At 45.3% G+C, this 15,173-nt stretch overlaps 3 protein-coding genes across 5 annotated transcripts; all 3 read right to left on the bottom strand.

The window, feature by feature from the left end:
* Nucleotides 1-20: 20 nt before the first annotated feature.
* LOC138628581 (proton-coupled zinc antiporter SLC30A2-like) lies at nt 21-4,961 on the bottom strand. The gene is made up of 8 exons (XM_069711700.1): nt 4,763-4,961; nt 4,465-4,670; nt 3,767-3,913; nt 1,740-1,893; nt 1,480-1,654; nt 853-958; nt 637-771; nt 21-415 (listed from the first exon to the last, which is right to left on the bottom strand). Exons 1-8 carry the CDS (start codon nt 4,849-4,851, stop codon nt 270-272), a joined length of 1,158 nt encoding a protein of 385 aa, XP_069567801.1. The 5' UTR covers nt 4,852-4,961; the 3' UTR covers nt 21-269.
* A 136-nt stretch (nt 4,962-5,097) lies between these two features.
* On the bottom strand, nt 5,098-10,880 carry dnajc5gb (DnaJ (Hsp40) homolog, subfamily C, member 5 gamma b). 3 transcript variants are annotated; one of them, XM_069711709.1, is made up of 6 exons: nt 10,711-10,880; nt 10,343-10,472; nt 8,417-8,630; nt 8,192-8,345; nt 7,764-7,820; nt 5,098-6,647 (listed from the first exon to the last, which is right to left on the bottom strand). In XM_069711709.1, the coding sequence occupies exons 2-6, from the start codon at nt 10,453-10,455 to the stop codon at nt 6,556-6,558; spliced, it is 630 nt and encodes a 209-aa protein (XP_069567810.1). In that variant the 5' UTR covers nt 10,456-10,472; nt 10,711-10,880; the 3' UTR covers nt 5,098-6,555. The 3 variants fall into 3 exon arrangements, with proteins under 3 accessions (XP_069567810.1, XP_069567809.1, XP_069567811.1); XM_069711708.1 differs by having other exon boundaries at nt 10,726-10,879; XM_069711710.1 differs by lacking the exon at nt 7,764-7,820 and having other exon boundaries at nt 10,726-10,880.
* Nucleotides 10,881-11,599: 719 nt separating this feature from the next.
* tp53i3 (tumor protein p53 inducible protein 3) lies at nt 11,600-14,562 on the bottom strand. The gene is made up of 5 exons (XM_069711705.1): nt 14,425-14,562; nt 14,079-14,346; nt 13,569-13,781; nt 13,259-13,455; nt 11,600-12,419 (listed from the first exon to the last, which is right to left on the bottom strand). The coding sequence occupies exons 1-5, from the start codon at nt 14,560-14,562 to the stop codon at nt 12,219-12,221; spliced, it is 1,017 nt and encodes a 338-aa protein (XP_069567806.1). The 3' UTR covers nt 11,600-12,218.
* Nucleotides 14,563-15,173: the final 611 nt, after the last annotated feature.

The following is a 15,173-nucleotide window of genomic DNA, read 5'->3' as shown; positions in this document are numbered from 1 at the left end:
TAAATATACATTAATGCTGCAAAACAAATTCACGAAATGTGTCTTTCTTCGGATGGATTATTTCGAAGCTACAACGAGATCAAAGATTAAAACTAGCATGTGGGCCAAAAATGGCATAAACGTGTCATACTGTAGCATGTCGTCCCAAATATGAAAAAAAAAAAAGTCATACTATAGCATGTTTTCACATCCTCCAGACATTTAAAGACGTTCTGTTGGACCGTTAGTCAGACAGCAGTCAGTGAACTCATCTCTTTCTCCTGCAGTCTTCAGTCTCTTCTCTCGTCTTTCAGTTCGGGGCCGTCGGCACAAATCCTGCAGCGCTCCACTTGAATTGTGACGCTGGAGAAACCGAACTCGGAGCGCAGGAGCTTCGTGGCCTTCCTGAGGACGACCTGCGAATTGGCATCCTCACCTGAGGACACGCATATAAACAATTCCTGAATACTTTCTAAAGACTTTGTAGTTCGTCACTCCTTGAGAAACATGAGAACTAATGAGCGCAACACAACCTGAAATAAAGATGTAAAACCTGAGACATTAAAATCCAGACGTTTTAGTTTTCGGTCCTCGATGTTTCTGTCAGCTGTTAAAAGGAGCTCTGATCTGACTGTGAGCAGATAGATTCAATCTCACCTGTAGCGACGTGGACCGACAGAAGACACCGAGTCATGTTGAGGCTCCAGATCTGCAGACTGTGGACAGATGTGACTCCGTCCAGCGACAGCAGCGATTCCCTGATGGCGGCGACGCAGACGCCCGCAGGAGCGCCTGCAGAAAAAAATAAATAAACAGTCTATCAACTGTCCGTAAAACCGCAGAGTCAGCGCAGACTGAGGGGAGAGTGACCACCTTCCATCAGGACCCTGAAGACGTCCTTCGTGACAGGAAGTGTCGTCCCCACAACCAGAACCGAGAACAGGAAGGTGCAGATTGGATCGGCCACTTTGTATTCAGGCTGCGGAGGAAACAGAAATATGATCAGCGGCAAATAATATAAATCCCAGTCTGATGAAGAAGATGCTGCTCTTCTCCCGTTCCACCCACAGTCGCTGCACGTTTACTCATTTCTCTTTATAATGACGTCTTTGAAGGATGAATCTGGAGTCATTCTAGATTCTAGATTCGCAACACTGACCCCAAGAATGAGGCAGAATAAATACAAACTAATCAATATTTAGTATTTCATATTTTGTCTCCTGGAGAGAATTTAAACAACTTTATTTTCTTTTATCTTAGGTCCAGAACACGTATTGATTTTAATTAAAGGTAAAATAGTTGATGAAGGAAATCTAATGAGTGTTCAGAAGTTCAGTTTTTATTCTCAGCGAGGAGTTTAACATCATAAATTTCTCTTTTCTGGTTAGTTTGTTTAAGTTTTCCATCCAGCTGACTCGGTGGTTTATTATTTTGGACTGCAAACTCTCCGTCCTGTTTGTACTTTACGTTTCGTTGCAGAAGTCTTTTTTGGACACTGACCCAGACGTGGATGACGGCGGCGGCCAGCAGGACGCCGACACTCTGCAGCAGATCTCCCACCGCGTGGATGAAGGCCGCCTTCACACTGGCGTTGCCGTGGCTCCGACGCTGGCTGGTGGGAAACCCGTGGCTGTGGCCGTGCGAGGCGCCGGACTGCTGCAGGATCAGAACCATCCTGAGTGCAACGAAGATAACGCCATTTACAGACGAGCTCCTTGTCGCCGCGGGCCATTATCTAAACCCAAGGTTGGCGCACTCACAGGACGTTGACCCCCACGGCGAAGCCGGAGGTCACCAGCATGATGCCGCTGTCGATGTCGTAGTCTCCGTCAGAGATCCTCTGCACGGCCGAGAAGACCAGCACCGCGGTCACCGCCCAGATCGAGCAGACAGACAGCAGCATGCCCAGAACCTCTGAGTCAAACAAGCCGGAGTCACACCGAGCCGAAGACGGGCTGTCGCGCAGCACAACGCTACAGATGTGGACACAGGACGCCTACGCAGGCTGCCAAGTAACACACAAAACCTAAATGAGGGCCAAAATCATCCATCCGTCCATTTTCTCCCACTTTATCAGGGATCAGGTCACAGTGGCAGCAGGTTGGAGCAAGTTGGCCCAGACTTCCCCCCCACCGGCGACACTTTCCAGCTCATCCTGGAGGATCCCGAGGCGTTCCTGGGCCAGATGGGATATATGATCCCTCCGGCGTGTTCTGGGTCGGCCTCGAGGGCTCTTCCAAGTTGGGCGTGTCTGGAAAACCTCCAATGGGAGGCGCAAGGGAGGATCCCGATCAGATGCTGAACCACCTCAGTGACTCCTTTCGACGTGAAGGACTAGTACTGCAATGTTGAGCTCCCTCCTGATGTCCGAGCTCCTTACCTGACCTCTGAGGTCGAGCCCGGCCACCCGACGGAGGAAACTCACGATCTTGTTATTTCGGTCGAAGCTCGTGACCGTCGGTGAGAGTCGGAACGTAGATCAACCGGTGAATTGAAAGCTTCGCCTTCCGGCTCAGCTCCTCTTCACCAAATGCCTGTTGAGCTCCCGCTCCATCCGACCCTCACTGCGAACGAGACCCCGAGATACTTAACCTTCTTCCCCTGGGGCAGGCACTCCGTCCCCACTCGGCGGAGCACCGTGGCCTCAGATTTGGAGGTGCCGACTCTCGTCCAGCTGTTTCACACTGGACTACAAACCGCCCCAGTGAGCGCTGGAGGTCACGGTCTGATAAGGCCAACAAGACCACGGCATCTGCCAGCAGCAGAGAAAATATCCCGAGACCCCCGAACCCGACGTCCTCCTCCCCCCGGCTGCTCCTGGACATCCTGTCCGTGAAGGTCACGAACAGGATCGGTGACAAAGGACGGACCTGGTGGAGGCCGACACCCACCAGACACGTGTCTGACTTGCAGAAAATGCAAACACAGCTCCTACTGCAGTTGTACAGAGAACTGATGGCCCCAGAACCCTGTACTCCCACTGCGCCCCCTGCAAAACCCCCTGAGGGCCCCGTTCGAAAGCCTTCTCCAGGTCCACAAAGCACATGTAGACCCGATGGGCAAACTCCCAGGACGCCTCCAGTAGTCTTGCGAGGGTAAAGCGTTGGTCCACTGGTCCACGACCAGGACGGAGTCCATGCTGCTCCTCCTGAATCCAAGGTTCAACAATCGGTCGGAGGTGTCGGATTGTTTGCCAAAAATTCTTATGAACCACCTTATGCTCGAACATGGTGATCGTTATGGCCGACCCGTGACTAGCACAAAAGTCCAACAACGAAACATCATTCGGGTTCAGATCAGGCCGGTCGCTCCTCCCAGTCACTCCCGACAGGTTTCTCTCCCATTGCTCACATGAGCGTTGAAATCCCCCTGGAGAACTATGGAGTCGGTAGGCGGCGCCCTTTCGAGGACTCCTCCCACCAACTGCAAGAAGGCCGCATACTCAGCATTTTTAACTGATTTAAACCTTTTTAAACCCTGAAAACAGACCGAGGCACAGTCAAGAACCCATTAAGGGAAATAAAGGCTCGTGCCCACCTGAACCACAGCAGGTCTGCTGGTTCGTTGGACTGAGAACTTTCACTGCGGCAGAGTTAATTTAAAAGCTGTTTCAAACGTCTGCAACATAAAAAAATAAAAAAAATTGTGGAAAATCTTTCAAATTTATATGAAAACCTGCAGCCAAGAGCAGTAACGTTACACGTTCTGTAAATCTGCTGCGAGGAAACGCTGCTCAGGTTTTATGACGTGTTTCCAGGTGTGATGATGATGATGATGATGATGTCACCTGCTCGATGCCATCCGAAGGTCATGGTCTGTGTTTGAGGCCTGCAGGAGATCCACAGAGAGACAATGCTGATCACGATGCTGCCGAAGTCAGTCAGGAGGTGAGCGGCGTCGGTCATGATGGCGAGACTGCGAGCGGCGTACCCGCCTGCAGAGGAAGAGGAAGATGAAGACGTGTGTGTGTGTGTGTGTGTGTGTGTGTGTGTGTGTGTGTGTGGTTGTGTGTGTGTCATTCTCTTCATATCCTGTCAATTTCAAATAAAGGCATAAAGTGCACGTAAAACCATCTTTAGAAAGATAAATCATTTATGTGTAGCAATAACAAAATTTGCAACTGAAAAAATTCATGTATTTCCGTCAGGCACTAAGTACATACTTTTTATTAATTGCTGAGTAAGTGTCCCACAAAAATGGTTCAGATATCGACAGATTCTGGACAATCTCCTCTACACAATTAGGAAAAAATATTTCGACCGCCAACAATTCAATGGTGAGATACATGTAAAAACAAAACAAATTCAAAAGACAAAATTCAAAGTTAATATATAAAATATCTAAGTTTTACTAAATTAAATGATGAAAGCTTTAGACAGACAAGACTGTCCTGATAAAAGCAACATACAGCATGAAAGGTTCGCTCCTATAATGACCAAGATATGGGGTGAAAAGTGAAGGCAGGGAAACAGACTTTCATCTTACCGATCACTTCCGTGGTCATGAAGACGAGGCTGACGGCGCCGGCAATGAAGAGTTTTTTTCTGGCCACACGTCTCGTGTCGCCGTCTGCGCCCGACGTCGCGTCCTCGACCCGGCAAAACCACTCGGGCCCCAGCAGGTCGTCCACGCTGGAGTCTCCATCGGAGGACCGAGAGTTTGAGGTCGTCTCCTTCTCCAGAGGACTCAACCTGACAAGACAACAGACGATCGCACAAAACGACAAATTTAAAAAGCTGCTGTTCTGCGTTTCATGAGAGAAGGTTAAAGGTCAAAGACTCACCACGCGAGAGGCTCGATCAGCTGCTGCTTCTCCGAGTCCGTCGCTCTCTCCATTCCCACAGCAGGTTTAACAGGGTTGAAGCCTGACATGGTGCCACCTGCTCCAACACACACGTTATCTGAGGGGGTGGAGAGCTGCAGTAGCCAATGGGAGGTCAGCGAGCCCACCGGTGCTGCTCGCCAACAGCGGACTCACAGAAGACGTTTCCAGTTTAAACCCGAGTTTATTTCGTCACACAAAACATTCATCTGACGCACAAACAGACGAGAAACAACTCCTGGGAATGTGGACATGACATCATACACGGTTTTAATCTCCAAAAACATTCAACACTGTAGAAATAAAAGACACTTTTTATTTAAAAAATTCTATTCAGGCACTTCTGTGAGGTTCATCAGGTCTGATTCGTGGCACGTAAAAGTGATGTTTTTTGAGCCGACTGTCTGTGAAAACAACATCATCATCATCATCAGATTCTTTACACCCAGCAGAAATCTTCATATACACTAAATTTAACACCAATGAAAAATACAGCTCAGAGTTTACAGAATAATCACCAAACAGACACCACAGAGAGGAAACAGTCCGGATCCATCGACAAGTCAAACAGGAAACCAGGAAACAGTGGAGATGAATGTAAAAGCTGTGCAGTTAATAAAAAAGTTTGTGACCTCATCAGTACCTGGAAATTAGCGCCTGCTGCTGTTTGTGCAGAAAACTAACTAACAGCACCGTGATATAACTCACGTCTGTCTGTGTATGGAGGGTGTTAGCTTAGCTTAGCATCAAAATACAGCCCGCCTGACTGTCTGAAAAAAACATGGAAGTCTGTACACAAACAGAAAATAACACCGAGCTGTGGATCTGGAACTATTTTCTCTGACAAACAACAGCCGATCCTTCCACTAGCAATTTCCCTCCGCTTACACTCTTTATGCTAAGCTAGGCTAATCCCGTTCAGACTGTGAAGTCCCTTCGCTGTTGCTAGTTTCCACGGTTACAGAACTAAATCTGTGTGAATGAAAAATAAAAATAATTTTTAAAAAAAAAAGCATCTCACTTGATTAAAACCTGCTTCCTGAATCAAATAAAATCTGTAGAAGTTATTTTTTAGGATTTCGGCTCAGTTCCAGTGATGTGAGGACTCGTCGACAGGTGGATTTTTACATCACTGATAAAAAAATAAAGGATAAAAACTCAGAGGGAAGTGATGAAGCGTCTCTTAAGATGCTGACTCATTCCTTAAAATGAAATATTTACAAGCCGTCAGCTTGATGTGCAACAGCAGACACTTTTAACTTTCTATAACTGTAAATACACCATCAGGATTCATCACGTTAGTTTAAACCTGATGGGTCGGTGAGGCTCCACGGCGTCAGGCAGCCCTTTACTTTATTTCTACTATGTGTGTCTATGAGCCGGAGGACCGAGCCGCGAACGATCGGAACAGTTTAAACATGTAAAACATCTCCGAACCTCCGTCCTCTCACCACCGCGGCTTCTCAACAAGAGTTTAAAGTGCTCATCAGAGGCTTTGATCTGCATGGTTTCATCGTTCGTCTACAGGTCAGAAAATAAAAAGGTGTCAAATAAAAAAATACAAAAAGTCTGGATAAAAACAAGCATTTAAAAAGATAGGAAAAAAAAAAAAAAACGTTTGGCACAATCAAAGCGCTTCTGATTCGTGTAAACAAAAAAAAACCTCTGAGATGAACTCTGCCCGACGCTCAGCTCTGAAACAGAAACCACACCGACGCTCGTCACGCGATCCAGATGTCGACAGCACACTCACTTCATTTCTCTGCCGACGGGACCGACTGCGAGGCCCCGCCCCCCGAGTTGCCGTTGGCTGCGTGAGGCTGAATCACAATCGGTGCGTTCTCACCTGCGGACAGAGAAGAAACAAGAGTCAGTTCGAGAGCAGCGGTAGAACACCCGAAGCTGCAAGCGGTCGACTTCAGGGGGGCGCCAAAGGGACAGGTGTCCTTTAACTTTAGTCCAAATACTTCAGTCTGGACCAGAGTGGAGGATCCAGAGACAGACTGAATAAACACTGTAAAAAAAACTATTCACTTCACTGGCGAGTGATTCATAATATGATAAACCACGCTGGTTCTGGAGGATAAATCAGGATTATTTCTTTAGAGACTTTTCCCTTGTTGTTTGTTGTCAGTATTTCTGATTGTACTTCTTGATGTTCTGTGTCCTGCCCTCTACGACTGTGTCGCTGGTTTTTGCATCATAAATGTATATAAAAAAAACATCTTTTTTTTACAACGATGGAGATTTTGTTTCTTCTCAGTCAGAAAATGAAACATCATTTCTGGAGGTGAATATCTGCAGTTAAAGACGTCGTACGTTGGCAAAGACAGAAATATGACATTTTCTAGAGGAGACAAACAGAGCGAACGCTGCAACAACACAGAAGCGTGACACGGAGAAGATGCTCAAAAAGCCTTAAATCAATGCCGTTCCTTCAGTTTCCACAGAGAGCAGCGAGTCACTCGAGATCAGCGGTTCTCCGATATTTGACTCGTGAACCTGAGAACAGCGAGTTTGCACGGTGAAGAACAGCAAAGCAGACGACTTGTATGGTTTAAATGTGCCTTTTTTTAAAATTTATTTCCAAGGTCCCATATTTTATGAATTCAGATCTCTATCGGATCATAAAGCAGGTCTATGATGATGAGATGCTTTTTAGTTCTTCAACCCATAAAAATATCAGGACTGAAATATAGATATGGGAACTTTAACTGAGATGACGTGGGACCCCGAACACACAGAACTCAGGATTTTTACCACTGAGTGACAAAGGACAAAAAAAAAACCTCTTGTGTGATTGTCCTTCATCTTCTAGCTCTTGTATTAATTAATTATTTCATGTTAATAACTGCTGAATAAGCCATTAGTTTGCGATTCAGCGAGAGCACGGTCGACGGGTTAGAAGCTGCTTTGAGGCGGAGCAGGCGAGTTGGGCAGCAGGCGAACAGGTGAACGTTACCTGCAGTCTGAGCGGCACCGCTAGAGCTCGGCTGAGTGATTACGACACGGTTTCCTGCTGCAAGACAGAGTTTCACAGAGAAAAACGTCACCGCTTCCGTGTTCAGATGCATAAAGAACCATCTGATCAGCAGAGACTCAGAGACCAGGATGTCTCCCATTTTCTGGCAGAAAGTTTGATCTGCACAGTGAACACAAACTTGCTGCCGTGTGAAGTTCACTGACCCTCCCGCTGCAGGATTTCTGCCTCATCTGGAAACATTTCAACAAACCAACTCCTCACTTCAAACCCGACTGACTGAACATTTCTGATGTCTGATCAGGTCACTGAGAGGATTTGGTTCTGTATTAATCCATCCTGGATTCCTTTTAGTTTAACGGGACCATGTGACACCTGATGTGTTTTCCAGGTGTTTTCGGAGGACTCACCTGTGTCCTGCTCTCTGATCTCCGCCTCCAGGTCCTCGGGGTCCATGTACATGAAGTTCTGCTCGTTCTCCGGCGACTTGCACTTCCCGCAGCAGAAGCAGCAGCAGCAGAAGCAGCAGCAGCAGGTGAAGATGCTGCAGCACACCACGAGGGCCTGAGGAGAGGGAACGTCAGTACGTCCTACCGAGGAACCGTTCACAAACGCAGCCGCACGCCGCCGCTCACCTTGAACCAGCACTTGGACATGAGGAAGTAATACTTGACGCTCTCTTCACCGAACTGCTCGGCCACGTAGAGGCCCATGGACCCGTACTCGTCGTAAATCTTGCGCTTGTTCTCGTCACTCAGGGTGGAGTTGGCGTTGTTGATCTCCTTGAATTTCTCAGCAGCCTCAGGGTTGTCTGGGTTTTTATCGGGGTGATGCCGCAACGCCAGCTTCCTGGAAAGAAAAGGGAGTGAAGGAATAAAGATTGTTACTCAAATCTTTTTGTTTGCGGCAGTAATAATTATCGCAGAGTGGATGTAAACGCCGACGTGTTTCCGTTATAAAGGAGGATGTTTTAGACTCTACTTCTGAAAACGCAGACACCGAGGTTCACTTCCTGGTCCATCACGTGACAGTTACTTCAATGTGGATAACAAACTGCAGGCGCGGCTGACCTCGTTTTTAAATTTTGCATTTTCTGCAGGAGGGAAGATATGTTATGTCATGTGCAGCAGGTCCTCAGGCCCACATGGAGCACACTCAGTGGATGCGAGCGGTCATGTGAAGTGTTCTCAGGCCCGTTAACACGGATGCAGAGGAGTTTAAATGCTCGTGTGGTTAGAGATCGTTTTAAATTGTCCAGATGTGCAGAAGCACACTTGGTTTAAACTGCTGTCTGGTTTCATACATTTCTCTTCATGTAAACAGTCGACTTCCCCATCATGAACTTTCTGTCCTCCAACAGCTGCTGTTAAACTCCGAGAGACACGTGAGACTTTATGGCAGGGGTGTCAAACAGGGGATCCAGCTCGGCCCGCCGGATGACTTTGCTAAGTGTGAAAATTACAGAAAGACATAAATTGCATTTCTATGAGAAAATGGAGGTTTATGAGTACAAACGTTTTGTTATTTTTTTTTAATCGATCCAGTAATTGCTTCAAAAACAGCGTAAATGGGCTGATGTCTGAGTTTTTGGTCTTTATATATGACCTTTATTTAACCAGGTAAAATCAATTGAGAACCAATTCTCATTTACAATGATGACCTGTCAGCACAGTCCACAAATGTTTATGTTTCTAGTTTATTGTAGAAAGACCTTAAAATAGGGTTTATCATCCAAAAACCTTCACCAATGATTTAAACAAAGATAAATATTGTTGTTATGTATGCGTTATTATGCTATGATTTTACTGGTCTGGCCCACTTGAGATCAAAGTGGGCAGTATGTGGCCCCTTAACTAAAATGAGTTTGACACCCGTGCTTTATGGGAACATTTTATGAACCCTGACAACATCAGCTGCTGGCGGGAGGACTCACTTTCTCTACAGGTTTTCCTGATAAAAACACAAAGACATTCAAATGTTTTAACTTCTGTTCCCACTTCATATTTCCTCCTGGAGGTTTGATGCTCAGGAAACGTTTCTCTCTACTGCAGCGGTGAAATCAGTTAATCAATCAACTTTTTAAAAGTCATTGAACAGGTAAAGATGTCAACCACTTCCAGCTGCTGTGCAGATATTCAGGTTTACACTGCTTGAGATTTTATTGACCTGAAGTTTGCATTCAGTAGTTAATTAACAACAACAAAACAACACATGGAGGTGATTCAGCTGCTAAACATCTAAACATTTCTATAGATTTTCCACAAAAAAAAACATGATAAAACTTAACAAAGAGTTTACTTTGACTCATGATATATTCTGATAGGAGGGAGAAGTGTTTAAATCTGCATCAGGAGTAAATATTAACACATCTGAACCATTAAATCAGTGAATTTTGTTTTTTGTTTACAACTCTGAATGTTGTTTATGAGGTCTGTTGTCACTTCCTGTCCTGCCCGTGGTTTGATTTACGTCACATCGTTTTTGTTGGCATGATACCAATCAGTTAATTACCGAATGCCGGACGTGTATTGATTAGCTGGTTGGGCGGGGCTACAACGCACCTGTAGGCCCGTTTGATCTCCTCGGGACTCGCTCCTTTCTCCAGACCCAGAACTTTGTAAAGACTGTCTCCCGCTGTGGACATCTTCCTCTGAGGTCGGTTCGGATCCTCCATGTTTCAGGACGAGGCGTCTGGGACGTAAAAACAACGTTACTGACCACTTCCTGTCGGACACGGTAACACAAACAGGAACTTTAAAGTCTATAAACAAACCGCTGAAGTTCTGACAGCTTCAGGAACCAGCAGCGGAACTCTGGTTTCAGTTAGCTAACAAGTAAACACACGTGACGACTTTAGTTTGACCCAGATATTAAACTACTTCTACAGGAGGTCGTGCTGAATGAGGAAGAGGAGGAGTGAAGAACATACGTCAGTTTTACGTACGGTTTAGATGACTATGTTGTTTTCCGTCGAATCATAGAGTCTCTGAGTTCTCCGGTTTGTTCCGTGAAGTGAAACAGAATTTAAAGTTTTCTCCCCATGGATACAAGTTCAGCGGACCTACAGCGGCTTCGGACCGCAAGGAACCCTGGGTAAAAAAACAACAAAAAACTTCCGGTTGCGTCATTGGTCACGTTGGTGCGCCGGAAATATGAAAGTAAATAAATAAACGACAAGCACCCGTACACATGTAAACACACACATATATATATTCATATATTTATATATATTATATACATATATTGAGGTTGCCCACTACTGTGCTTTTTAAGTGCATTCTGCTTTATTCTACTTAATACTATTTTATTTTATTGATGTGTTTAATTTTATCTGTTCTTATGAGTTTCATGTCTTTTTTATCTTTTAAATATATTTTAGCATGTTCTTTATTTTATTATTTATTTTTTATATGAATTACCGCATGTCATTTTCTTGCTGTAAATCGCTTTGAGCTGCATTTCTTGTTTGAAAGGTGCTATATAAATGAAGTTATTATTATTAATATCTATACACATTTTATAACAGTTATTGTACCAGCGGTGGAATAAGTATTCAGGTGTTTCAATGAAGTAAAAATACTAATACACTCTCTTAAATTATGACAGGTAAAAGTAAATGCTCCCTGTTAGTGTTTTACTGTTATTATTACTGCTGAATTAATGTGCATTAATATTATTTTAACTACTTTATGTTTACTCTATCGTAATGCATTGTATTCTATAAGATCATCATGTTTGTATTGTTTCGGTTCTGTAAGAACCATGTATCCCATAACCAGCTCAGAAAAACATTTTCCAGTGAATCAGAGAGGGTTTTAAAACATTTTATTTAGATTAACATTTGATCCTTCAGTTTATCAGAAAAAATCTTTCGTCACCTGCCTGAGTTTAAACTGCACTTCAGTTTATTATTTAGTCTTCATCATAATCAAAGGAAAGATGGAAGAAATAAAAGAACAGACATATATGACAAATACCACCAGATAAGTGGTATAAGGGTTTGAAGTTGATGAATATGACGTCGCAGACTGTTCAGATGGTAAAAGGTTCCTCTGTGGATTTACTTCCTGCAGAGGAACTGATTCCCTCCACAACACGGCTGCTTTTTGGTTCTTTGATTGCACAATAAAATTTAAGTAACTACCACAGTTTCATAATGACTTACAGGAAATTTGGAAGTTTCGGTATTGATTTTACAGCTGCACAGGCTGCAGGGAGTCTGCACCAACTTTAAATGGGGTTTTTATTATCGTGGTTTCTTGTAACATTTTTGACATATGTAACAGAACATGTATAAAATCTGTGGATGTGGCTGCTAATAAACTGTTAGCACTCTGTGAGCCTGACAAGCGAAGAAACTGCACGGTAGGAGAATCATATTTGGAGCATTTTATTGTAAGATAATGGGAGATCTAAAAGTTTTGTGTGAGATGTATTTCATCCCTGAGCCTCCTCACTCTGTGGAACCACATTGATGACGATCTTCCCCATGTTCTTGTTGGCCTCCATGTGTCGATGGGACTCTGCGACGTCCTCCAGGCTGAACGTGCTGTCAATCACCGGCCTCAGGGACCCGGGCTGGTCAGAGAAATACGGCAACACTTGGCGTGAAAAAGCCCGGACCAGATCAGCTTTGTACTGCGAAGAGACGACAAACAGCAGGAGTCAGTTACAAGGGACACGACACACAGCAGGAGTCAGTTACAAGGGACACGACACACAGGAGAGTCAGTTACAAGAGGGACGACACACAGGAGAGTCAGTTACAAGAGAGACAACACACAGGAGGAGTCAGTTACAAGGGACACGACACACAGGAGAGTCAGTTACAAGAGGGACGACACACTGGAGAGTCAGTTACAAGAGAGACAACACACAGGAGGAGTCAGTTACAAGGGACACGACACACAGGAGAGTCAGTTACAAGAGAGATGACACACAAGAGAGTAAGTTACAAGATAGACGACACAGAGTCAGTTACAAGAGAGACGACACAGGAGAGTCAGTTACAAGAGAGACGACACAGGAGAGTCAGTTACAAGACATGACACACAGGAGGAGTCAGTTACAAGAGGGACGACACACAGGAGAGTCAGTTACAAGACAGATGACACAGGAGGAGTCAGTTACAAGAGAGACGACACACAGGAGGAGTCAGTTACAAGAGAGACGACACACAGGAGGAGTCAGTTACAAGAGAGACGACACACAGGAGGAGTCAGTTACAAGAGAGACGACACACAGGAGAGTCAGTTACAAGAGATACAACACACTGGAGAGTCAGTTACAAGACACAACACACTGGAGGAGTCAGTTACAAGAGAGACGACACACAGGAGAGTCAGTTACAAGAGGGATGACACACAGGAGGAGTCAGTTACAAGAGAGACGACACACAGGAGGAGTCAGTTACAAGAGAGACGACACACGTGTTGACATGCAGAAAGGAAGGGTCACGGCTGGTGTGTGATTCTTACCTGGAGACTGCGGGACCGGAGGAGGCTGCTGAGGAGGTGGCCTCTCTTGGAGAGCAGCTTGCCCAGCAGATCTCCCTCCACCGCCCTCCCCCCCATGGTGCCGTACAGAACCCACCTCCCGTCCACCGCCAGACAGCCCACGTTCTGCTCCCAGTTACTCCCACCGATGCAGTCGAGGATGACATCCGCTCCCTTTCCTGTAATATTACAGTTATTAGTTACATGACTGAAGATTTTGACTGAATCCATGACAGTGAACCAGACCACTATTCTCTCATGTAAAGTAGCCACCATCACACAGTTCACTCACCTCCTGTGAAGTCATGAACTCCCTGTGCGAAGCTCTCCTCCTTGTAGTTGAACCCAGCTGCCGCTCCCAGACTCTCGGCCATCTTCACTTTGTCCGGACTCCCCGCGGTGACGATGGGCACGGCGCCAGACAGACGGACCAGCTGGACGGTGGCTGTTCCAACTCCGCTGGCTCCGGCGTGAGCCAGCACCACCTCACCCTCCTTCACCTGGGCTGGGAGGAGATGGAGGTATCGGCCTCGATGTTATCACAGAAAGTCGTATAAAAGCACCTTGCTCCACATTATTATGGATTATATGTGAAATAGTTTGTTTACTGAATGGTTGATCTTCTTTTTAACAGGAAAAAAAACTATCGATAGTTGGAAGGATAAATTTTAGTTGAGAGGAGTTTTAAATCAGACCTTAAGAAATGCTTGTTTAATAATTTGTAATTTATTATAAAGTCTGTTAATTGTGATCAGCCTATTGTGTATGTTTTAAATAAAACTGTCCAACAGCATTTCTATACCTACAAAATCCAGCAGCTGGAAGGCGGTGAGCCAGGCCTCTGGGATGGCAGCTGCCTGGCAGAAAGTCATGTTGGAGGGAACCGACATGAGAAGCTCCTCCGGCACCGAGACGTATTCTGCATATCCTCCTCCACAGAGCAGAGCCATCACCCTGTCCTCTGGTTCCCACCCCCCCTTCACTCCTGGACCCACAGAGTCCACAGTCCCGGCTACCTCCAGGCCGATGATGTCACTCTCGCCTGGGGGAGGTGGGTACAGGCCTCGTCTCTATGGAAACCACCAGGGGAGTGTTAATCAGAGCAGGTTTAGACGAGCTGCATACAGCAGAGTGTATTATTATTGTACCTGTAATAAATCTGCTCTGTTGAGGGCGGTAGCGTGAACTTTAATGAGGACTTGTCCGTCTCTGGGCTGAGGTCTGGGGATGGTCCTCAGCAGCAGGTTCTCTGGAGGTCCCGGCACGTCCACACACACGGCTCGCATCATCTTCACAAAGCTGGAGCTAAATCTCCTCCCAGGCTGTAGAAGGAATTAAAACTAGGGTTTAATCTGTGTATAAATAAACTCCTGAAAAGATTGATCCAGCAGCAGCTGTATGAAGGCTTTCATTGTGCCGTTTTAAACACTCACTGTCAGGAAGGTGTTTCCTCGTAGAAATCTTCCGCCGAGCAGGATCTGATGCATCTGGAGGTCAAAGCAGTGGCAGCTGGGATTGAAATAAAAAAAATAAATAAAGTAAAAGTGGTCAGCTAAGGGAGCTGTTCTTACAGACACTAAACTCTACCATCAACTGTAATAACACAACAGGATTATATAACAAATATAAGGACTGAAAAATGACCCATAATTCATCTGTGTTGATTTGGTAGATAAAAAAAATTATCTTCATTACTGATTTCTGTTGTAAACTTGTTTCCTAACTGTTTGGGTAAACTACTAAATAGTTTAATCTAAGTAAAGTCTCAGAGCTGCTTATTAGTACATAATGTCTTCTTTTTTGGGGGGACCACTATCTCATTGAAATTATTTACAAAATGTCTATTTATGCAAATAGTTTGTGGATTATTTGACCAGATTTTGAAATATCTGCCTTT

Source organism: Brachyistius frenatus, unplaced genomic scaffold (genome assembly GCF_029030835.1).
Source record: "Brachyistius frenatus isolate BFR_SWC_R1_liver_20210118 unplaced genomic scaffold, ASM2903083v1 Contig_102, whole genome shotgun sequence".
In the NCBI taxonomy this organism is placed as follows: domain Eukaryota; kingdom Metazoa; phylum Chordata; class Actinopteri; family Embiotocidae; genus Brachyistius; species Brachyistius frenatus.
The sequence above is the reverse complement of the archived record's forward strand: the minus strand, read 5'-3'. Positions and strand labels throughout refer to the sequence as shown.

What these genes read in the sequence shown, in the direction of transcription:
- LOC138628581 (XM_069711700.1), bottom strand. Translation starts at nt 4,851, where the DNA reads ATGTCAGGCTTCAACCCTGTTAAACCTGCTGTGGGAATGGAGAGAGCG. An exon ending in CATGACCACGGAAGTGATCG is followed by an intron (nt 3,914 to 4,464) that starts GTAAGATGAAAG and finishes CTTCCTCTGCAG; the next exon opens with GCGGGTACGCCGCTCGCAGT. An exon ending in CTTCGGATGGCATCGAGCAG is followed by an intron (nt 1,894 to 3,766) that starts GTGACATCATCA and finishes TGTTTGACTCAG; the next exon opens with AGGTTCTGGGCATGCTGCTG.
- tp53i3 (XM_069711705.1), bottom strand. Translation starts at nt 14,562, where the DNA reads ATGCGAGCCGTGTGTGTGGACGTGCCGGGACCTCCAGAGAACCTGCTG. An exon ending in ACAGAGCAGATTTATTACAG is followed by an intron (nt 14,347 to 14,424) that starts GTACAATAATAA and finishes TGGTTTCCATAG; the next exon opens with AGACGAGGCCTGTACCCACC. An exon ending in TCCGGTCCCGCAGTCTCCAG is followed by an intron (nt 12,420 to 13,258) that starts GTAAGAATCACA and finishes GTCTCTTCGCAG; the next exon opens with TACAAAGCTGATCTGGTCCG.
- dnajc5gb (XM_069711709.1), bottom strand. Translation starts at nt 10,455, where the DNA reads ATGGAGGATCCGAACCGACCTCAGAGGAAGATGTCCACAGCGGGAGAC. An exon ending in GAGATCAAACGGGCCTACAG is followed by an intron (nt 8,631 to 10,342) that starts GTGCGTTGTAGC and finishes TTTTCTTTCCAG; the next exon opens with GAAGCTGGCGTTGCGGCATC. An exon ending in TGTCCAAGTGCTGGTTCAAG is followed by an intron (nt 8,346 to 8,416) that starts GTGAGCGGCGGC and finishes CCCTCTCCTCAG; the next exon opens with GCCCTCGTGGTGTGCTGCAG.